The sequence below is a fragment of the Penicillium subrubescens genome (assembly GCF_028828155.1).
Source record: "Penicillium subrubescens strain IBT 31985 chromosome Unknown utg000010l_segment0_segment0, whole genome shotgun sequence".
Taxonomy (NCBI): domain Eukaryota; kingdom Fungi; phylum Ascomycota; class Eurotiomycetes; order Eurotiales; family Aspergillaceae; genus Penicillium; species Penicillium subrubescens.
This window is the reverse complement of record NW_026643160.1, coordinates 3,295,046-3,316,791: the sequence shown is the minus strand read 5'-3', so window position 1 is coordinate 3,316,791 and position 21,746 is coordinate 3,295,046. Positions and strand designations below refer to the sequence as shown.

General features: G+C 49.0%; 8 protein-coding genes across 8 annotated transcripts; 3 read left to right on the top strand and 5 right to left on the bottom strand.

Annotated features, from left to right (window-relative positions):
• Nucleotides 1–695: 695 nt before the first annotated feature.
• Nucleotides 696–1,843, bottom strand: N7473_012378 (glycoside hydrolase family 16 protein; the record flags this gene model as incomplete). Its single annotated transcript, XM_057158317.1, has 3 exons — nucleotides 696–1,346; nucleotides 1,405–1,685; nucleotides 1,747–1,843. 3 exons carry the CDS (start codon nucleotides 1,841–1,843, stop codon nucleotides 696–698), a joined length of 1,029 nt encoding a protein of 342 aa, XP_057004167.1.
• A 1,916-nt stretch (nucleotides 1,844–3,759) lies between these two features.
• Nucleotides 3,760–4,948, top strand: N7473_012377 (zinc-binding alcohol dehydrogenase family protein; the record flags this gene model as incomplete). Its single annotated transcript, XM_057158316.1, has 4 exons — nucleotides 3,760–3,906; nucleotides 3,962–4,083; nucleotides 4,139–4,683; nucleotides 4,737–4,948. 4 exons carry the CDS (start codon nucleotides 3,760–3,762, stop codon nucleotides 4,946–4,948), a joined length of 1,026 nt encoding a protein of 341 aa, XP_057004166.1.
• Nucleotides 4,949–5,075: 127 nt separating this feature from the next.
• On the bottom strand, nucleotides 5,076–7,182 carry N7473_012376 (ATP-binding protein; the record flags this gene model as incomplete). The annotated part of the gene is made up of 3 exons (XM_057158315.1): nucleotides 5,076–5,591; nucleotides 5,649–5,794; nucleotides 5,852–7,182. The coding sequence occupies 3 exons, from the start codon at nucleotides 7,180–7,182 to the stop codon at nucleotides 5,134–5,136; spliced, it is 1,935 nt and encodes a 644-aa protein (XP_057004165.1). The 3' UTR covers nucleotides 5,076–5,133.
• A 664-nt stretch (nucleotides 7,183–7,846) lies between these two features.
• On the top strand, nucleotides 7,847–12,201 carry N7473_012375 (uncharacterized protein; the record flags this gene model as incomplete). Its single annotated transcript, XM_057158314.1, has 6 exons — nucleotides 7,847–8,200; nucleotides 8,263–8,455; nucleotides 8,517–8,681; nucleotides 8,752–9,668; nucleotides 9,709–11,419; nucleotides 11,483–12,201. 6 exons carry the CDS (start codon nucleotides 7,847–7,849, stop codon nucleotides 12,199–12,201), a joined length of 4,059 nt encoding a protein of 1,352 aa, XP_057004164.1.
• Nucleotides 12,202–12,336: 135 nt separating this feature from the next.
• N7473_012374 (lipase family protein) lies at nucleotides 12,337–13,375 on the bottom strand (the record flags this gene model as incomplete). Its single annotated transcript, XM_057158313.1, has 3 exons — nucleotides 12,337–13,003; nucleotides 13,058–13,226; nucleotides 13,297–13,375. The coding sequence occupies 3 exons, from the start codon at nucleotides 13,373–13,375 to the stop codon at nucleotides 12,337–12,339; spliced, it is 915 nt and encodes a 304-aa protein (XP_057004163.1).
• Nucleotides 13,376–14,260: 885 nt separating this feature from the next.
• N7473_012373 (dimethylaniline monooxygenase) lies at nucleotides 14,261–15,697 on the bottom strand (the record flags this gene model as incomplete). The annotated part of the gene is made up of 1 exon (XM_057158312.1): nucleotides 14,261–15,697. One exon carries the CDS (start codon nucleotides 15,695–15,697, stop codon nucleotides 14,261–14,263), a length of 1,437 nt encoding a protein of 478 aa, XP_057004162.1.
• Nucleotides 15,698–16,172: 475 nt separating this feature from the next.
• On the bottom strand, nucleotides 16,173–18,984 carry N7473_012372 (protein arginine N-methyltransferase; the record flags this gene model as incomplete). The annotated part of the gene is made up of 4 exons (XM_057158311.1): nucleotides 16,173–16,481; nucleotides 16,562–18,102; nucleotides 18,175–18,799; nucleotides 18,868–18,984. The coding sequence occupies 4 exons, from the start codon at nucleotides 18,982–18,984 to the stop codon at nucleotides 16,173–16,175; spliced, it is 2,592 nt and encodes an 863-aa protein (XP_057004161.1).
• Nucleotides 18,985–19,345: 361 nt separating this feature from the next.
• Nucleotides 19,346–21,737, top strand: N7473_012371 (DEAH-box ATP-dependent RNA helicase PRP43; the record flags this gene model as incomplete). Its single annotated transcript, XM_057158310.1, has 3 exons — nucleotides 19,346–19,629; nucleotides 19,692–21,558; nucleotides 21,615–21,737. The coding sequence occupies 3 exons, from the start codon at nucleotides 19,346–19,348 to the stop codon at nucleotides 21,735–21,737; spliced, it is 2,274 nt and encodes a 757-aa protein (XP_057004160.1).
• Nucleotides 21,738–21,746: the final 9 nt, after the last annotated feature.

Genomic DNA, 21,746 nt, shown 5'->3' with positions numbered 1-21,746 from the left:
CTGGGAGGTTTGCCTTGGAGAAGCCCGGTACTAAGAGGACGGATGCATTGCTACTCGGCATTTCAAACTTGAAAGCTGGCAAGATGATCCTTTTGATACAGAATATTAAAACTATAACTTTGAGAATTCCTTCATAAAGATAGTCGCATCACACAAGAAGTAGGGTGAACCTGAAGATCAGTTTATAAAACTTCTCGACCGATTTTGTGGCCGCAAGTCGAACTTGAGGTGGCCACGGAGTATGCCACCTAGGTAAAAGCGTGGGGTTCAAAAGCGGTCTCTAGATTTTTTAGGTTGAAGAAAGTTCTCTAGCAAACGAACTTGGCGAGCTGCCTTTTGTCGATATCGGCTGTTTGCCAAGATTATACGACAAGATGCAAAACTCCCCAATCCTTCGACTATTACGTGCCTTCAGGGTGGCTACGGTGTTGACGGTCAAGGCTACAAGTTCCCGAGAGCCTTCGTCGTTTAATTGGTTTTACGAACGATTTCGGGAATGACTGAGGTTTTCATCAATGCCTGAGTGGGTGGACATTCAATAATTATTTCAGTTCAATGTGTTCTTCTAGCTAGCAAATCACTATACCCATTATAAATCGTGAGAAAGGAACGAACCTGGTCGGTGTATTTATCTATATTCTGAGCTCCTCCATTGATGTGAGGTATTCAACCTCCCGCATTCATATAATATACATTCAATTAGAGCGAGAAACACACACAATGAAAGCGACCATGAGGGTCGCAAAGACAGAGTATGGCGAGATCGAACCGGCAGCAGAAACAGTGGCAGACGCAGAAGAGCTGGCAGAGCTGGCAGAGCTGGAGGCCGAGGACTTGGAAGATGAAGAACTGGAAGCCGAGGAAGCCTTAACGGAGCTGGAAGTGGAAGCCAGGTTTGTCGAAGTGGTGCCGTTAGTGGCCTTGATGCTGGTGTAGTCACCAGTCTTGTCGGTGTACTTGTACGCGGAGGCAGGGTTGTAGTTGATGACCTTGACAGACTCGACATACATGGTGAATGGGCCAGCAGTGTAGTCAGTCTCGCCACCAGCCCACTCGATAGTACCCTCGCCGTTGTCGGGGTCACCACCAGCCCAGATACCGATCTTGATGCGCATGGGGGTCTGGGGGTAGTTCTTGCCGTTCAGAGCATCGGCATAATTCAGCGTGCGAACGACCTCGCCGTCCAGCAGCCACTCAATGCGGCTGGAAGTCCAGTCAACGGTATAGGTGTGGAAAGTTTCTTCAGGAGTTGTCACGTTCACAGTAGTGGCGCGGTCATAGGAAGTTGTGTTGCCCTTGCCGAAGTAGTCAGTCTCGATGGAGTAGTCGTAAGTGCTAATTTGCTCCTGTTAAAAGTTAGCAATGATGAAGTTAGCATACAAATATATCCAAGACAATTCTCACCCAGTCAATCTCGTCAAGGTCGTCAGACTCCAACACAGTAGTACTGATAATACCAGTGCCATTTGCAGCTCTCATCTTAACCTCGACCCGACCGAAGAAGATATAGAAGTCGCTCTCGATAGTAGGGGCATCGCCCTGCTCGGAGATGGTGAACTTTGCACCAAGAGAAGTACTCTCAACAGTTCCAGCAGTGGTGTTCCACTTGCTGAATGCCGAGGAGCCAGAAGTGAAGTCGGTGTTGAATTCCCACTTGGCAAGACCAGTATCTGCGGGACAGGTCTCTGTGATATTTCAAGTCAGCTATGGTAATTTAGCGCATCGCAATTGATGACATTGACTAACTGTTCAGCGGGTTACAACTAGTATAAGTCTGAGCAGCACCGAGTTGAGCGGTGGCCAAAATGAGTGCAGCCCATTTGAGGTAGGAGGAAATAGCCATTTTGATTTATGAATAAAACACGATGGGATGAACCCCGAAAGAAAAGGCAGATGCAACGATTGACTTCCAGATGGATGAAACGACTTGAGGAGCCAAAAGGAACAGCCACCAGTGTTATAGTCTTAAGCGAATGTATGGGGCTGGGGCCACGAGGACAACACTGGAGTTCATCTATTTATATTACGATTCAAGTACGCCATGATGCCCCGTCTTGAGGGCATTATCCCCACTAACAAGGACGATCCATCAGGTCTTTAAGAGAGTGCGTGGTATTGATTGGCTTGATGGCAGCCATTGTGGATAGGGTCAGCCAGGCGAAGATACACAAATGCATAGAAACGATTCTTAGCTCAACGAAAGGCGACTCCACTGAAAAAGCTTGGGTTGATTGATGACGGCAGCGCTTGCGTGGTTGGCCCTTGACTATGACGGATCTAGCCGGCCGACTACGTACACCCGTGTGAAACTTTTCCCCGGTTATGGCATACTTCACCGAGCCGTATAAAGCCGAGCTAGAGACAATACGGGGCCAAAATATCAGATTGGGAGATATGATCATCTAGTGCACAAGAGTTGCGGTGCTGGAAGATTCAAAAAATCTATAGGATATCATAATCAAGTGTTCGGTGTGATCCATTTCAATCCACCAGTTCACGACAATCCGCAAGTTCGAGGAGGACCCACTTGCCACGACGCAACTTATTCACCGAAGCCCCGGTACCGAACATATCATTCCACGATACGTTGCTACTTCTACGAACAGATCTCAAATTTGGATTTGGGATGCAATACTCAGTATACAAATAGGTCTCGGCTCATTCTATTCTTAGCATGAGTCATGGACTCATGGACCTCTATTGTCAAGATTCACTCAAGAGTAAGACACACCATATCTACAACCTACATAGATCTATGGATCCCACTTTCCGCTAATTTTCTTTCTTAGAGCTATTGTAGAAGTGCCGCCACATTACGCTATTTCTTATCTCATTGTAGGCCTCATTCAAGTCCCCATCTGCCAAGCGTCCCTCCGCATGATGTAAACATCGTCGTAAACTCTATTCCTCGTAGACAGAGCCTGACTGACGCTCATCCGGAATACGACTTAGAAGCTATGTCAGATCTTTAGCCCAACGTGATGCAAAGAATATTTACACTTAAAGTAGCTCAATTGTTGAATTCCTCCATAAAGAGACTATGAAGCGTATACCTATAGAAAGCTAGCTCAAAGCCAAGGATCATCAAAAACTGCAAAATTCAGAGCGATAGTCATGCAATCTCTAAAAGGGCACCTCCTGCATGAATTCAGGATAAAGGGCCCCGATACAGTCTCAATACTGGGCAAATAAGATGCTGACATGCCGTAATTTAGGTGCACCATAAAGTTCAGAACCTTCCTTCCTCTTATTCGCTCCCTATTGTTCTTTTGTCGCAGACTTATATTGCACACAGGAATTCTAACCTATTGACTGTGAAGTCGAACATTGGGTGGAGCCCAATCGACCTGCTTAGCTAGCCCTGTGATTGGCTCATCAAGAAGCTCCCTGTCTTTGAGTACGTACAACCTAAATGCTATGAGCCATGTCATGGAAGGTGATTATGAAGCGAAAGTTCCAAAAACTAATTTTTAAGGACCTTGTATCAGCATCATCTCTCAGTTTTTGCTTTAACGCAGAAGTTCGGAGCTTCCATGATCTTCTCTTAGCTGCAAGGCAACCAACCGAAATGCACGAACAGGGGACGAGGCTGAGAGCCTGGCTTAGAAATCAGTCACTCCCAATTACATATCACTGCGATCAGTTCAAAGTGATTAGTAGTGGATTTCAAATTATTATTTCGCCCTCTCATTTGTGGTCATATATGATGGCCCGTGTCCATCGGGTTGTCCAACGTAGCTCAGAACTATTACCACCATCATGGCATCTATTCAGAACCAAGCCGCCTGGCTTCCATATGCCGAGGCAATGCCTCTCCAAGTTGGACCAGCGCCAAGGCCTAGCCCTTCGCCCACGGAGATTGTCATCAAGGTTGCATACGTTGCAATTAACCCGATAGATTGCGGAGTATGACAAAAACAAGCAAACTCAGGGATTTCATTGACTAAAAAGAATTATCTAGATGCAAGCAAGCCCTAATTTTGAGCTACCATATCCTTTTATTCTCGGACAAGATGTCGCAGGAACCATTGTTGAAGTGGGTTCTAACGTGAAGTCCCTCGAGGCTGGCCAAAGGGTGATTGGGTATGTCGCACACCTGGTATGAAAAACTGGAGCACGGTCTGATCAAATTTAATAGACACTGCCACAGCATCCTTAACGGAAACGCGGCCAATAGTGGGTTTCAGCTTTACAGCACCTGCTTGGAAATCCTGGTTGCGCCCATCCCGGACTCCCTACCTTTCTCTGAAGCCGTTGTCCTGCCTCTTTCAGTTTCCACTGCAGCCAGTGCACTTTATGTCCAGCTCCAGCTCCCACTACCATCTTTCGCACCTCGCTCACTTGGCAAAAAAGTCCTACTTTGGGGTGGAAGCTCATCTGTCGGATGTTCAGCCATTCAATTCGCGGTCGCATCGGGTCTTAATGTTGTGACCACCGCTAGTCAGGCCAATCATGCGCTGTTGAAGAGCCTCGGCGCTGCCCAAATCCTTGACTACAAGACTCCCACTATTATTGAGGATCTTGTGAGTGTCTTGGATGAAGGTGATTTTGTCGTCGACTGCATTAGCAGCCCAGAGACACAAGCTTTGTGTGGTGAAATTCTGAGTAGAATTGGAGGAGGCAAGCTTCCTGTGATGCGATATCCAAAGGGTAAATTTCCAGACAATGTCAATGTAGCTTTTGGTAAGTTCAAGATATGAACAAGAATTGGCGCATCTTTGCTAAAGTATCCCTAGTCAATGGCCTGGACCCCGGCTTGGTTCATGTGGAAGTTGGAAGAGCAATCTGGGGAGGATATATTCCCGCAGCGTTGGTAACTGGAACATTTCAGGTCAAACCAGAGCCATTCATCCTCCGCGGGGGGTTGGAAAAAGTCCAGGATGGCATTGATCTTCTTGCAAAGGGTGTCTCAGCACAAAAGATAGTTGTTGAGATATCTCAAGATTAGTATCTGCTCCCAGCTATGGAAGGGTGTCTGGAACCTAGAGGACAGAGCATTTCGAGGTGGCCAGTCACCCAGTAAAGGCCCACAGGTGGGTTAAAGAAGGGTGAGCAGAGAGAGTAGTTTCAAATATCCATGTTTATTTGTGTCACGGTCATCTATCTATCGAAGGCCTAATCATGCCCTATCACCTAAGAGCTGAAGCCATTCATGTCCTCTTCAACAATGGAATTTGTTCGATCAATAAGACGGCCACCCTGCTCCGACGGACCAGACTTCTTGGCAGCCGCCTTTAAGCTGTCATCGAATTCTTTCCAGACACCAAGTACCAGCTCAATATGCTTCAGCTGGAGAGGCTTATGCTCAAATCGAGCAATTGTTCGCGCAGTGTTCACTGCATTAGAAATTTCTCTGCCATTGATTTTGGCTGCCACAAAGTTATCAATGGCGTCCTCGGGCTCAATATCAATTTCCTCACGGGGGATTGATCTCAGAATCTGCTCCCAAAGTTGCTGGCGGATCTCAATACCGGGTGGCGTATACTCGAGAGCAAGGTGAATCCGAGATTTCATAGCTCGGTCAAATGATTTGATCCTGTTAGTTGTAAGGAATACGATTCCACTGAAATACTCAAGCTCTTTCAAGAAAACTGCGATAAACTTGTGTTAGTCTAGGCAAGCCTTTTCACCGTAAGATAATGACCTACCAGCTACAAGTGCGTTTCGCGTGTTGCTATCACCGTGATCATCTCTGGCTTCAAGGAATACGTCGGCCTCATCCATCAGTACAACAGCTTTCCATAAGGTGGCATATCTCAAAAGGAGCCTCAAACGGGTTTCAAAGGCCCAGGCACTAGAAAATAGACGTCAACAAGGTTCCATTAAACCGTGAAGGGAGAACTGAGCATACCTGTCTTCCTTGTTAAGCTCTCCAAGAGAAGTCATTACGAGGGCCTTTCTGGTACCTTCGGCTGCGGTCTCTGCCGTCAATGTCTTGCCAGATCCTGGAGTACCGTAGAGTAGAACAACTAGACCCTTGCCCTTCTGACGCATTTGATCGCGGGCATCATCAGGGTAGGAATGGGAAGACACTAATGACTGAAGCACCAATTTCTGGCGATCACCAACAATCAAGGAATCCCAGATATTCTCGGTCCAGTTGATCTCGTCAAGGCAATCAACCAAGAGCTTCGCCCATTCCTTTCGAGCCAAAGAAAAGCCATATTCATAAGGTGGACAGAGCATTGGGTCTACTTCTTGTGCCTGCACACTGACCGCATTCGAGATCTGCTCCTGTTGAAAAGTCTTGCGGTCCACAACAACTCTTCCTAGCTCAGTGTACGGCAGCCAAACTCCGGGCCAGTCAGCCATGCCTGGGTCATAGAGACGGTGATATGGCTCTTTGAGGTATTTGGACGGCCCATCGTATGCTTTGACCGACATTCCCTTCAGTGACAAGAATTTCCGACCGCGTTTAATAAGTCGTTCTTCTAATCCTTCATGTCCCTGAACAAACTTCCGCCCGTAGACTGGAAGCTCGGTAATGGTCGCGGGATTTTCGGCTCCAAAGCTCTCTTTCTGGTATATTTTAAAGACCTTTTTAGCTTGTCCTTCTATGGTACCATTCTGATCGCAGAAAATGCAATGGACCTCCAGATAGGGGCCCCTTTTCACATTCTCCTCATAGGCTGTTTTCTGGCATCTCAATAGCCAGGGATGGCCCATGAATGAGGTATAGACCAGGTCGCCTGGACGGAAGATAGACCATGCTGTTTTGAATGTGATTTGATTCTTCCGCATCATGCCGAGAAGTCGCTCTCTCTCGGATCCAAGCTCATTGTTCAAGAAATCGAAAAACAGATTCAGATGCATACGTTCCTCGGCATTCTGGGTAGTCTGGCGGCGCCGATCCAGATCTTCCCAATGGTGGAGTAGTATTTGAAATGGACTTTCAAGCTGGAAGGGCGACTGAAAGTCCGCAGGGACCGTCGGGTAGGACCCAATTACTTCGCGAAACACCCTGACAAGCCAGCTTGAATTGATATTCAGCGTGGTCTTCTCAATCTCGCTCTTCTCGCTAAAGTAGCGATTAATGACAAGAGCATACGGGCTGTCCTGTTCGTCGAGAGTCTGACTCTCAAACGGCTTTGAAAGGACCTCGACAGCTCTTTTACCGTCTTTCTTTGTATTATGGCGATATACCTTGAACTCGCACTTTTCGCCGACAAGGTCGCTGTTCATGGTGGTCTCCATCGTCAAAGTCATCATGTAGAATGGCAACACAGTTCACGGCTTCCAGCAAACGAATTGTGTTGAAAGAATTCTGAGGATTCCTGGGGTGCTTGGACATTTATACGTGTTGTGAGAGCCGCATCGGCGATTTGGGGCTCAACTAGCAAAGAATGTGCAGGCTGCACAGCCTTAGTTGCCTCACTTGCCTCACTACTCCGTACTTGGACCCCACTAAGCTGGCAGTCTGATCGTCAGCCCTTTTTACGAGTTCACCTGTCATAATGCATCATTTCAGCCCCCACCCCATGCTGCATGAGTTAGGGTGCCTGGGCCCCTCCAAATGCAAAGTTGGCTTCTCCATTACCCTATCTTGAAGTTCTGAACAGGTTCGAAGTGGACTTTAAACCCGTGGTGATGTTAAATTTGGGGCACATAGCCGGGCTGTGCTCTTGTAGAAAGCCTTACGCGCCTATCACAAGCAACTACAGCCACGAACGGGGGACACGGCTTGGAGAAGGAAACAATACATGATCGTCCATCATGGGTGATTAGGCTGTTGAGTAATCCGCTGACGGCGTGCCAAAGAAACTCGCGGCTACATAAAATGGATAAGCACCCTCACCCCCTCATTAGCTAGTAAAATATCCGAAATTTTCAGGCGGACATTTTCATTATGCCGCCCTCATCAGAGCCCAGTAGCCCTCTAGCCGAGGCTATTGATAAGTTCTTAGAAGAAATGAAGGCTCGCGACCGAAAAAGTCGATTCTATGAGGAAGTACTGAACTCGCGGGCTGCCATTGCTGTCTCCCAGGGACAACAAGGAGTGAGAGAATGCGCAGGCAGATTGGAGGAATTTGTTAAGCAGATTGAGCAACAAAGAAATTCATCGAAGACGGTCAAAGCTTTGCAGACAGTCGCTCCTTTTATCGATGGCTTGCAAAACTTGATGTCAGCCTGCCAGACTATCATACAAGCAAGTCCATTCGCGGTCGGTGTGGTGTTTGCTGGTGCCCAGGTGGTCTTAGGGGTCAGTCATGAGAATACAACTTGTATAGGTGTGAGGAGATCGATCTAACGTTTTTCTTACAGCTGGCACGGAACATGAGCAAGGCGTTCGACATCATTACCGAAGCTGTAGTCGAAATCGGTCATTCTCTCAAGTGCTATGCTAAGTTTGCAGTAGCATATGAGACCTCTGAAGAGGTTCGTGAGCGGCTAGTCTCTTCTTACAAGAATATTGTCAAGTTTTGGGCCACGGCGACGAGACTACTTGACCAGAACTGTGCGTTCTTTTTCCCTATTACAGGTGGTCCCTCTTCCCGCCGGTCGCTAACCCTACACAGTCATTATTGGAACAATGAAAAGCATCCTGAACCCTCTAGCAGACGAAGTTCAGGGTACACTGGACTCGTTGCGTCGAGATTCTAGTAGGGTGGAATCAATAGCCCAGGCCGAAGAAGCTGTGCGAGCCAACGAAGACAGGAAGAAAGCGAAAGCAAAGCATGCAGGTAACTTTGTCTCCCGATACTCAAGAGTCATGTCTGCAAGCTTAGACTAATCTATGACTTTGATCTATAGAGAAACTGAAAAATGGAATTCGTGACTGGATAAGTGCGGGTGATGACCTTGACGTTCGCGGCGACCTTCAGTTTCACTCTGAGCGTAGGCATGGCACGACATGCTCGTGGATATTCGACAACGACAAATTTCAACACTGGCGCGACAGCACGGCGGATCCAGTCCTCTGGTATAATGCACCTCCTGGGTCGGGAAAGACCATTCTGTCTTCTTCCGTGGTCAAGCACCTTGTCGAGAGAGGTCTGCCAGCTGCATACTTTTTCTACTCGTTCAGCGACTTCACCAAGCGTAAACCCCTATCCGGTTTAAGAGCACTGGCACTTCAGCTATTAAATATCCTGAAAGCCGGTATCCCTGACCGAGTTGTCGAAATATACAGACAAGAGATGGAGAACAATGTGAGGCATCTACGACTGCGAGGCCATGCGATGGAAGTTTTACATGAGTTGTTGAAACAATGCCCTCTCGTCTACATGATTGTTGATGGTCTGGATGAGAGCCTCGATGACGAGAATATGCGGAATGTTTTCAGCTCCATTGTGTCTGCCCCTGTATATGGAACAGTGAGATGGTTCTTCACCAGTCGGAAGGAAGGGCAGATCCATGGTATGATGGAAAACCTGAACGCAACATTTCTGTCTCCGACACAGCCCATACTTGCGTCAGAGATCAAGCTCTTTTTGGCAGAGGGGTTGCGCCCAATTGCAGAATCTTTGGAGGACGTCGACGACTATGTCGAGTACAGCGAAGGGAGCTTTCTGTATTCGAAGTTTTTGCTTGACACCCTTCGTGGAAAGGGTGTTACGTGTGATGCAGACATCAAGAAAGCTCTACATGAGTTTCCACAAGGCTTGACAGGATACTATATGCGCAGTCTGCTAAGATTGGCGTACCGTAGTCCATCTGAGCGTGATCTTGTGAGGTAAGATCCCTTGCCACTGACCATATTTGAATGAGATTCTGAATCTTTTCACGTTTCTCATCACCGCTGTTCAATCCGTTGCATGGAATGAGCTCCGCAACGCCCTTGCGATTAGACCAGGCGCTCGGGAGTATTCGACCGACTCATTGCCAAAGGAAGACGCAATACACGATCTATGCGGCTCACTGTTGTTATTCGATCGTTCCTCGGAACAGGACAAGGATAATCCTCGGGTGAAATTATTTCATAAAACGATTCAGGACTTTTTGCTTCAAGATCCCCAGGAATTACAAATCGACAAGTCATTTAGCCACGTTGAGGAGTTTACACTCAAAGAGATGAAGAAGTTCTTCATTGACACTTCGGAAGGCTCCGTGAAGGTTGGGCTAGATTGTATGACGCTTTTGCAATATCGTCGCTACCGATCATTTTCGGCAGCAAAAGTGATCTTGGACGACAACAGCACCGAAAACGCATTCTTGAAATATGCCGCGGCGTTCTGGTTTCTACACTTCATGGACACTGAACATCATTCCGAAGAGTCTTTTGAAGAAGTGCGCAAATTCATGGGAAGTCCAAATTTTTGGACTTGCGTTGCTCTGCAGAGCTACGTCGTGCCTTATAACTTTGGCCGCTATGCGCGAACAGGGCCGAAGAAATACCAAATGGGCGTCCGCCGGGCAGATTGGAGCGAGGGTGACTGCTTTGCTGTTCCTCTGCCTAATTGGCTTGGCCAGTACGCGTATGGGAAACAATTGGATCACGATTTTTGTTCATTTGTGAGCGACTGGCACGAGGTTCTTGCATCACGACCTGGTACTTTGGACCAATGTGTGCCTCTGAGCACCATGCAATCCAAAATTGGAGAACATCTCCATCAATCGGATCGGATCAAGGTCTGGAAATTGAATGAGAAGATGGATCTTGAAAATTTTTCGCAGTTGCGGGTCATGTCAATCTCCCTTTCCCGTGGTAAGTTGTTCGCTGAGTTAGTCTGCAAGTCTCGGTCCGACCCTCCTGGACGACTTCACTACCACCGTATTTCCGTTTTTTCCAAGGGAACAAAGGTTCACGGCAGTTATGATACAAGGATCCAGTCAACAGATCTGGAAAGCCTTGACACGGACTTTCAACTTGTACATAACGACTCTCAAGCCCGAGTGATGAAGTTTGACGGGTCTCATCTTCAACTGGTGCGGTCGATAGACGGTCTGTCCCAGACTTTCTCACCCCCAAGCACCTGGAAGGCGACTGTACCAAATCAAACTTGGGGCATCAAGTGGAAGTCCGATTGCCTTGTGCTTCACGGGAAACTTGACATCTTCCATGTGGTCCGAGATGCAAGCCGGTCGGCTAAAGAAACGCACGACGACACGGAGTCCTCGGACTCGGATTCCGACTCCAGCTCAGAGTCTGAGTCTGATTCTGACTCTATTACTGATTCGCACTATGATTCTGGATACGAAGAGGGATCCACCTCCAGAACGCGATCGAGGGCGCTGGACAACGCACCCGAGCAATGTGTCATTATTGTATGGGAAACATCACCACCTTTGTGGATTCCCATCACTCCGAATAAGGGACTACGTCAGGGGATCCCATTTGCTGTGCACCCATCTCTGCCAATCGTTGTGTTGGGCGATCTCAACGGCCACATGATTACCGCCAATATGCATAGTGGTACTTGGCATATTGAGGATGACCCTCGGCGGATGGAAGACGACAAGTCTTTGACCATATGGCAAGGTTAGTGCAAGCGGCAACCCATCCTTTGTATTATGTACAATCAACTAATCCTCATATTATTAGACCTCCGTTTCTCACCGTGTGGACAGTTCCTCTTTTCTTTGCAGGCATGTTTCCAGGAAGAGGAGAACCATGCCGAATGCAAGGTATCGCTGTCCACGGGTCGCTTCACTGCAAACGAAGGGAACAAAAACTCGCTAGATGAACTGCGCATTCACCGACCGATTACGTATAAGATAAAAGAATCCCTCGATAGCCTCCCATCAGAGCTTGTTATCGCGCATTGGAGTGACAGCGAAGTCGTCATCGCACTTCCACCACTAACCTGCGAGCCCAAAATAGTCAAATTCGGTCTTCCTCAAATACCCGACGTTGGACCTGATCCTTCTCTCCATGTTGAAACTCTACAGACTCCGATCTACTTCCCCTCCTCGGCTATAGTGTCGAGCCCGTTACTACTGTACCGGCATAGGTCTTCATCAAAAGATCACGAGCTATTTTTGGCTCTCACCCAGAAGAAGTCGGTCTCCAACTCTACAAATTATGGGAAACAGGCACCCTCAGTTACGTCGTCACCTATAGTCATTCGATGGAAGATACCGCACGAAGATGGATGGAGAGTGTGGGATCCGAATGTCGATGAAGAGTCTGAAGACCTGAAGCGAGGTGTTGACGAGGCCCGTATTTTGCGTGGGGGTTTTGTTGATGGTGATAAGCGATTCTACGTTCCCATTCGGAGCGGACTAGATTGGACAAGAACGGCATATTTGACATGTTGCTAAGCATAATAATCGTCACTCTATCTACACACTCAATGATACCCCGCTTGTATAATTTCAAATATTTGGTACCCTACATAAATGTATCTGGTGGAATGTAGACGACAAAGGCAGCCAAGTGATGTCAATATCCATGGCCTAGATCTTCAATGGAAGACCAGGTCCTTTGCACGCATCCGCTTCCTCGAAGTACCAATGATGAGCCGGAAAATCAGTGGGTGAAGGCATGCCAGTTCCAGTGTTGCCATTCCAGTTGACCTCACCCTCCAACACTTGCACCTGGCTTGCAGAAACGGTAACGTTGTTAGGAGCAGTGATGTAGTATTCGGGGCTGATATGGACGTATCCCATAGTCAACAAGGGTAGCTTGGGCACAGGGTCATTGGTATGGGTGAAACGATAGTTGTTAGACTGGGCAGTAATGTAACTTGCCAAAGCAGGGTTGGCGACACGGGGAGACGCAAAGGCGTATAAGTTGGCAGAAGGGAGGACCTTTCCACGCAGGTCAGCGGCAGCGAGAGTTGCGACAGCAGCACCTAAGCTGTGACCAACTACGACAACCTCATAATCAGGATTGGCATTAACCGTAGCGTTTAGGTATTTGATGACTTCGTTGCGAACCATCATCCACGAGCTCCAGAAGCCTAGCTCTGCTTCACATCCATCACACAACTTGGGATCAGCGTATGGAAATTCGCCGTCGGCAATCCAGTTGCGAGCAGAGTAAGACCCACGAAAAGCCAAAATAATGGCTTTGTTTGTGTTGTCTACAGCGATGAAGCCCGATGTGTCGGTAGCGGTTGTGCTGAGCCAATGTCAGATCACTCTAGTCATAGGGCTTCATAGTATAAATCCTTACTTGGAGTAGTCATAGACAATATAGGTGTCAGCAGCCTCCACCTGTGGACAGTTCCCGGCCCAGCAGGTCAACTTGTGGCCTACTTTAGAAGCATAGTTGTCATGGCAATATGCGGCAGCTGCATACTGAACCCAGAATTTAAACTGCGCTAACTCGCTAGGTGGCACATCTGGGCCAGTTATTAATGTTAGCTTCCAGATAGGCAAATTCATAATCCTATTAGATAAAGTCATGCCTACCGCGAGTATACAGGCCACTTGGAGCAGCACTGGTCAGGCCTATCGCGACTGAGAGAAGAGTTAAAAGCGAGAATCTCATGGTGGCCGGAGATGCAGTCTTCTCTGTGCTTCGGGTAATGGAAATTGTCCAGATCCATCCCAGGAAGGCCTCTTATATCACACACTCTGAGCACACAAAAAGGGAGAAACAATAACTACTGTCACCTTGTTTTCTCCATATTTAACTCACAGCAGAACTCTGTCCAGGAAAAGCCAACATTCGGAGTTTCACAAGTCCAGTCTTCTGTGATCGTCGGTCAATCTTATCCCGAAATTGAACGACAAGTATCTCGAGAGTTGAACATGTCCGAGCGTTACGTTTGTGGCATTTTCGCGCCAGCGCCACTCAAAGTTAAGCATAAATCTTACGGGAAGCCCCTGGTCACAACCCCGGTCATACCCCAGACCCCGGTCAACCTGACATGTTCATTCCATAGTCTGGGCTCCAGTCTCGTGGTCAATGACAACTATACACAGGAAAGTCATTGTTCTGTTCTGCGTCATTCACATGTCTTCGCCTTCCTCAAGGTGGAGCACTCTCGGCCTTGGTTTGATTTCTGCCGATCGGGGCCTGACCCGGCCCGCTGATGAAATATGAGAGATCGTCACAACCTTGCCAAGCGAAAGAACAATAGTCCAGATGATAAGAAGTGATCATCGCAAATTCACATGTGGCAGCCATTTACACTTGTCTAATTGGCTTTGTGACGATATATAGGCTCTACGCTCGGTACGTCATCCGTAGCTCCAGTGGGGCTTACGGCTCAAAGACTTGCCTCAGAGCCGACAGCAGTTCTCTGCAGTGGAATGCGAATACATAATAAGCAAAAATTGTGGATATTGAGCAAGCAAATTTTCTCCGTACAAACAGGCATACAATAACACAAAACTTGCACATCAAGCGCACAGAGAAAGGCAGAACAGTCTATAGCTTAGCCTTAACCTGACTTGAGCTATCTGTAGCCTTTTTCAAAGACTTCCAATATTTATCTTTCAACTGCAAAACCTCAAAAGCTTGCTCAGCCCATCTATCTTCCCAGGCCGGTAACTCATTCGCATCACTCTCCTTCGCAGGTGGCCCCGCGAAGTCATGCAAGAAATCAAAATATTCCTTGAAATCGGGTTTGATCTCGTGGAACAGGGTCGTGGGTCCCTTATACTTCAGCCTTTCCACCTCCCACAAATCCTGCTGCTGAGGGCTGGGCAATGGCTTCGCATTTCTCCCTGCAAAGTACCTCGCAACAGCGACAGCCTGGTACTCATAGGAACGGAAGCTGATCGCAGCCCGAATCTGTCCCACGAGTGCTAGGGATGGATCACCGATCTTGAACACATGTTGATAAAAGCCCGCGACTCGGTTGTTGGGCGTCACAGGGTCGGGAGTCAAAAATGGGTAGGAGAGCTTATATCCCGTGGCGAAGATAATCTTGTCCAGGTCGGCGACTTCGCTGCCATCCGAGAACTTCACGCTAACACCCTCAGAATTACTTTGAATGCTTGAGATCACAGGCTTTGTTTGCACATTGGGCAAGTCCCACGCCGATTGCAGGACCTCGTTATATCCTCTCTGCGAGAGATACAACGGGGCGTTGACGATAGCATGCAGATCAACCACAAGGTCAGCAGATGAAACGTTTCCTCCGACTATCACGACTCTTTGGTCCACATAATCATTTTGGCTGCGATAAGCCTTGGAATGCTCAAATTTCGCCGGGTGAGTTGAGACAGCGTTCTCTAACCCAGGGATTTCTGGAACCAATGGCGCACTGTAATGCCCAGATGCCACGATGACAGCATCAAATTCCTCCTGCCACCAATAGTCCTTTGGTTCGTCATTTCGGACATGGCCTGACTGTCGAAGAGTCAAAATCCATTTTCCTTCTTGTTTCTCGACCTTCTCAACAGTCGTGTTGAAACTAGCGAGGTGGTAGTAATCCTTGAAGAGATCCTCCAAATACCCCGCAATGGTGCGAAAAGGGTGGGTTGGATTTGAATGTCCAAATTGCTTAACAGATAATGCCGAATTCACGCTTGGAAACGGTCTGTGGGTGAATGCCATGGCTTTGGAGCCCACATTGCTGTCAAGGGCATCGTAAATTCCAGTTCGTGCAGTCGTGTCTTCGGGGCTTGGAGATGCGAATTGAGGTAGCTTCTTGGGGATCGCATTTCGCAACTGCGGTGAATTCTGTGGGATTGGGAAAACGTCTGGAGTAGGATCATAATGCCAGATACCCCCAGGCTTATCACGTCGCTCAAATATCCGAATTTTCTCAAAGACTTTCTCTTCATGCAGGGCTTTGACTGCCGAGATGCCCGAGGGCCCAGCACCTATGACTGCTATATTGCGGTAGCGAGGGGCCATTGTGCTCAAAAATGTTTCTATGTCGTGGACTAGATTGAACCTCGCCGGGGGCAGTGGCAAAGGACTTCAGGATTGACAACACACCCGAATGACAAGGTAAGTAAGCCAATATATAGGAACTCGAGCATATTCGAAACATCACCGATAAGCAATCCATGGCGTCAAGCTACCTTACATTGTCGACATATGACCTGCCAGCCCCGCAATATGCTGTCAACTGTGTACTTAGAACAATGGTACCTGAGTGGATGCACTTGAAATTTGCTCCCATGATCGCGTCACCCTCGCATTAGCCAATTGAAACGATACGTCGTCTCCATGTCTATATATGGACGAGCATATCTTTGTGCACTCTGGAAGCACCAACTTAGCTCGGCCTGAATTCTAAGCATCTAAAATCAATTCCCAGGCCCCAGAAATTTTTGAAATAATCAACATTGACCCTGAAAATTACTTTTTAATCCAACCTCTTCGATCACATTAAGCAGCCTTCCTTGATACTTGAATGCATTTCGCTCATGCCCACGCGCACACGACGATAGCTTGCTTGGTTTGAGTTACCAGCTGGCTGTTTCTGGACGTTCTCCTTGCCCTTCAAGCTATCCACACTCGGAGATCCAGACCGGATACCAGTCATGGCAGGGGTGGTGAGCTTCGCCGTCGGCGCAGAGATGCGTTCAAGGGTGTACACCTCCACCATCCATTCATACCAGACTTTACGATCATCGGTTTGGCGGTACATGGTGACGACTACTTCACCATTATCGGGAACATTGAGAGGAGTCTAAAGCCAGAGTTCACATTAGCATCCGGGTATAAAAAGTATCGCAGATTTGTGGCGTTAGCTTTTTGGTCGTGTCATACCTTGAGAGGGAAGTAGATAGGGAACCAGCTGATCATAGTGGCGCTCTTTGCATCCATTGTTACTGGATTAGTCGAGAGCTCAACATCCCCGTAGAGGACAGTTTCAAAGTACCCAGCTAAGCCGTGGCATACACCCCGGTTCTGGGAGGGGAAGGAAAGACGTGTTTGGCGCACATTGTGCGCATTGGAAATAGTGGACGTCATCGGTGATGGAGGTGGAATGTTTCGATTCGGGTGGGAGAAAGACCATGCAGTCTGAACAAAGGGAGTTGGGAACTCGGTGGCGAGAGTCGGCGCCGAGGTACCAGAGGCACGGTTTATGGAGTTTTGATTAAGGGCTTCCGTATTTCCGGTAGAGTCTGCAGTAGACAAGAAATCAATAGCATGGAGCATCACGACGTAGGGGGTCTCCGGAGCTGCAGGGTTGGTGACTGTCTGGTTGACTACATCGGCGTGTAGCTTAGGAGCAGAGATGGGCGAAAGGTGGGCCGAGTATGATGCTGGAATGGAAATTCCATGCACAGGATTTATCAGATCATTGATGCCATCAAGGCACTCCGGGGACAGTTCATTGTCAGCAAATGAGCCGAGCAGCTCTGACACCACAATGTCAACGTAAGTATGAGTGCTGCCGGAAGCGATGGGCGCAGAAAAGTCAGAAGATCGACCGGGGTCATTGGCGCTTTTTGTTGGTGTGTAGAGCAAGGTGTCCTCAATACCCAGCGATTCGCCGACTGGGTCCTGAGCACCGCTCTCGGTTGCTTGTCGCGGCACTCGTGGGCCTTTCCAGCTCCGCATGTCGGACTGAACGAGAGTGACTTTGCCATCCCAGATGGTCTCGTTATGACGCTGTAACAACACAAATGCATTCTGATTCTTTTCTACGGCCCACAGGTCGATTTCCACTCCGGCTTCAGCGCTAGCCTTCAATGCCCGGGTCACGAGAGGACCACGGCCAGCCCCAACAACTGCGAGAATCACCTTCCCATCGGGATGAGAGGTTGGCTTCTTCTGGTCGGCCCAGTCTCTCAGAGCCTTGGTAATGGCGCGCTCATACCACTCATATTTAATGGGGTCTTTCTCAAAGACCTCGTAGGTGATGCTCTCCAAGTTGACAGTCAGTGGTTGGAGAGGGGCCTGAAGGTAGTCTTGATAGCCTGTGCCAAATCGCTCGATGGGCGTGCGTGGAGGCTGCCGTTGCTGCAGATTCCGGATGTAGGAGAGATGCGGGGTATGATCATGATGCTTTTTGGAGGCACTCAGGCTCGGATAATCAGAGCTAGACAGTTGAGACTGGCTGGCCTCCGCTTCTTCTGTGTTCTCAAGCCCGGGGATAGGCCCAACGTTGCAAAGCAAAATCCAGGGAGGGGTCCGAAGGCGCATCAGCTTCGCAATTAAGGCTTGGTGAGCCTTTGACAGTACAGGGTATCCTTTCGGATTCTTCAAAAAAGATGAACCATCAATCGTCAGGAGATGCACTGGCTCTGAGTGCCAGCGCGATTGAACGGACAGAGCAGGTAGTTGTTTGGGCATCGCCAAAGCTACCATTCAAGTAAGCGAATGTTCGCGATAGGAAGACAAATAAAAGGCCATGAGACGGGGTGCCAACTTACCAACAAACAACCGGCTATGATATTTGCAGGTCTTCCTTATCAAATCCCACGCATCCCAAGTTCCGAATGAGTCGATTTTTGGCAGGTTGCCTGCTTCTAGCTGTACGTACTCTTGCCGGGCCAGTGGAGCCAAATCACCCATGCTATCAACCTCTAGCTCGGGGTTGTCCACCATCCGCAGCCAAATATGGAATTGGATGTATGGGCCTAGATTCAAAGCATCCTGAATAGCCCTGGCGTAGTAGACTACACCTTCCGAATGAATGCCACCATGATGCAATTTAGGGCTAGGAATCAAGAGATATCCAATGCCACAGAAAGCAGCATAGGCTACTTCTAACATCAGAACCTGTCGCGAGAGATCTGCAATCAACGGATCAGGCGAGCAAAGGTCAATCCAGCTGCTAGTCACACCAACCAGCTGGCTCGTGGCTTCATTGGGGGTCAGATTCGAATCCAGCTTGGTCAATGGCGGAATAACCAGTGGCCGGGTGTTTTGCGAGGTGGCCATGGTACCAATGCGATCGAATGATGGCGGCTGCAGATTGGAGAGATAAGAAGACAGAAGCCCTAACACCCTGGAGTGAAAATGAGTGGTTGTAATTGGCACAGTCAACATATCATACTGTAGTTGGACATTAAGTCAGCCACTGAAAAAGCAATTGACAACAAAAGAAACGCAAGAGAACTAACGTTACTCTCGTGCGCCCAGTTGACCACCTGGGGGGTCACCGAGAGTGTTCGGTTCGGCTCATGATGGCCGATACAGAAGGTGACCCCAGGATCATCGGCAGCACCGTAGTTATCCATGTTGACACGGAGCACTTTTTTGTCAGAGTAGCGGGGTCCAGAGGAAGTTGAAGGCAGTTCCAAGGTCTGAACGTGGTGCTGGCACCACTGAAGAAGCACACACCACTATTGGGGTAGCAAGTGACCACGAATGGTAAAACCCGACACTCAAAACCAAGAAGGACACGCCAAAGAATCACCCCTACATGTTTGACCGCGTTTCCCCTCGATCCCTTTGTGGGGGTGCCGGCAGAATAGCTCTGGCGGTGAGCCAGATAGGCATCGGGGGATCGCCGCTCGATTTGCCTATCCGAGTTTTTTTATCGACCGCCGAGTTTTGCACTCTCCAACTCTCTCAACCCTCTCGACCACCTCATTCAGCATGGTTGACCGCCGCTCAGACTCAGAAGACGGTGCGCGCGCCAAGCGCCAAAAGATGGACGCTGGTGACCCCAAGAATAACCCGTACTTGGCTCACATGTACGAGGATACCAACGGCGCGGACAAGAGCTCGGCCCTGGCCAAGTTCAAGCGCCATCAGACGACAGCAGCTATGGCCAAGAAGGCTGAAGATGGCGATGTCAACCCCTTCAGTGGCCAGCCCCTTTCCACTAAATATTTTTCTATCCTAAAGTCTCGTCGGGACCTTCCTGTGCACGCCCAACGGTAAGTTGAATCAATTCTTTTCGCGCCCGACAACAACATGCTAATCCCTCGGCCTACTTCAGTGATGAGTTCCTGCAGCTCTATCAGCAATCCCAGATTCTGGTCTTCGTCGGTGAGACCGGTTCCGGAAAAACCACTCAGATTCCGCAATTCGTCCTGTTCGATGACCTGCCCCAGACTCAGCGCAAGATGGTTGCTTGTACACAGCCCCGTCGTGTGGCCGCCATGTCCGTCGCCCAACGTGTCGCAGAGGAAATGGATGTCAAACTCGGAGAAGAAGTCGGTTACAGCATTCGTTTCGAGGACAAGACGAGTTCGAAGACCATCTTGAAGTACATGACCGATGGTATGCTTTTGCGAGAGGCGATGCACGATCACAACTTGTCCCGCTACAGCACGATCATGCTCGACGAGGCTCACGAAAGAACCATGGCCACTGATGTCCTGATGGGTCTGCTGAAGGAGGTTGTGCAGCGCCGGCCGGACCTGAAGATTATCATCATGTCTGCCACTCTGGATGCGCAAAAGTTCCAGCGGTACTTCATGGATGCACCTCTTCTCGCTGTTCCTGGACGTACCCACCCTGTCGAAGTTTTCTACACTCCTGAGCCGGAGCAGGACTACGTTGAGGCTGCTATTCGAACTGTTCTCCAAATCCATGCGACGGAAGATGAAGGAGATATCCTTGTGTTCTTGACCGGTGAGGAGGAGATTGAGGACGCGGCACGAAAAATCGCGATGGAGGGCGACGAAATGGTCCGGGAGGCCGATGCTGGCCCGCTCAAAGTCTACCCTCTGTATGGTAGTCTGCCACCTCATATGCAACAGCGCATCTTCGATCCCGCTCCTCCCCCTCTCCGCAAGGGTGGCCGACCCGGTCGGAAAGTCATCATTTCCACCAACATTGCCGAAACCTCTTTGACCATCGATGGTATCGTCTACGTGGTGGATCCCGGATTCTCGAAACAGAAGATCTACAATCCTCGTATCCGTGTGGAGTCTCTTCTGGTCTCTCCAATTTCCAAGGCTTCTGCCCAACAGCGTGCTGGTCGTGCCGGTCGTACACGCCCTGGAAAGTGCTTCCGTTTGTACACCGAGGAGGCCTTCAAGAAGGAGTTAATCGAGCAGACATATCCGGAAATTCTCCGATCAAATCTGTCGTCGACCGTTCTTGAGTTGAAAAAGCTGGGAATTGATGATCTTGTCCATTTCGATTTGATGGATCCTCCCGCTCCTGAGACTCTCATGCGAGCTCTTGAGGAGCTCAACTACCTGGCTTGTCTCGATGACGATGGCAATCTTACACAACTCGGTCGTCTGGCATCAGATTTCCCTCTTGACCCTGCCCTTGCCGTTATGTTGATCAGCTCTCCTGAATTCTACTGCTCCAACGAAATTCTGTCCATCACAGCTCTGCTGTCCGTCCCGCAACTATTCGTTCGACCCAACTCGCAGCGCAAGCGTGCGGACGAGATGAAGAACCTGTTTGCTCACCAGGACGGCGATCACTTGACCATGCTGAACGTTTACCACGCGTTCAAGAGCCCCGAAGCCCAGGCAAACCCCAAGCAATGGTGTCATGACCACTTCCTCTCTCTCCGATCTCTACAGTCGGCTGATAACGTCCGCATGCAACTGCTTCGGATCATGGAGCGCTCCGAGCTTGAGATGATCTCAACTCCTTTCGAGGACAAGAAGTACTACGAGAACATTCGTCGCGCTCTCTGCGCTGGATTCTTCATGCAGGTTGCCAAGAAGGAATCACAGGGCAAGAGCGTTTACACAACCGTCAAGGACAACCAGAACGTTCTCCTCCATCCTTCCACTGTACTCGCCCACGATGCCGAGTGGGTCTTGTATAATGAGTTTGTCCTTACAACCAAGAACTACATCCGCACTGTGACTGCAGTCAAGCCTGAGTGGCTTTTGGTACGTTTTATCTTGCTTCTGAGATCCCCATTGACACAGTTGCTAATTGTAAATAGGACATCGCACCTACATACTACGAGCCCTCTTCTTTCCCCAAGGGCGACATGCAGTCTGCGCTCCTCCGAGCTAGGGACCGTCTCGCCCGCAAGGAGAAGATGCGCGCTGAGAAGCGTCGATAGATGGATTTT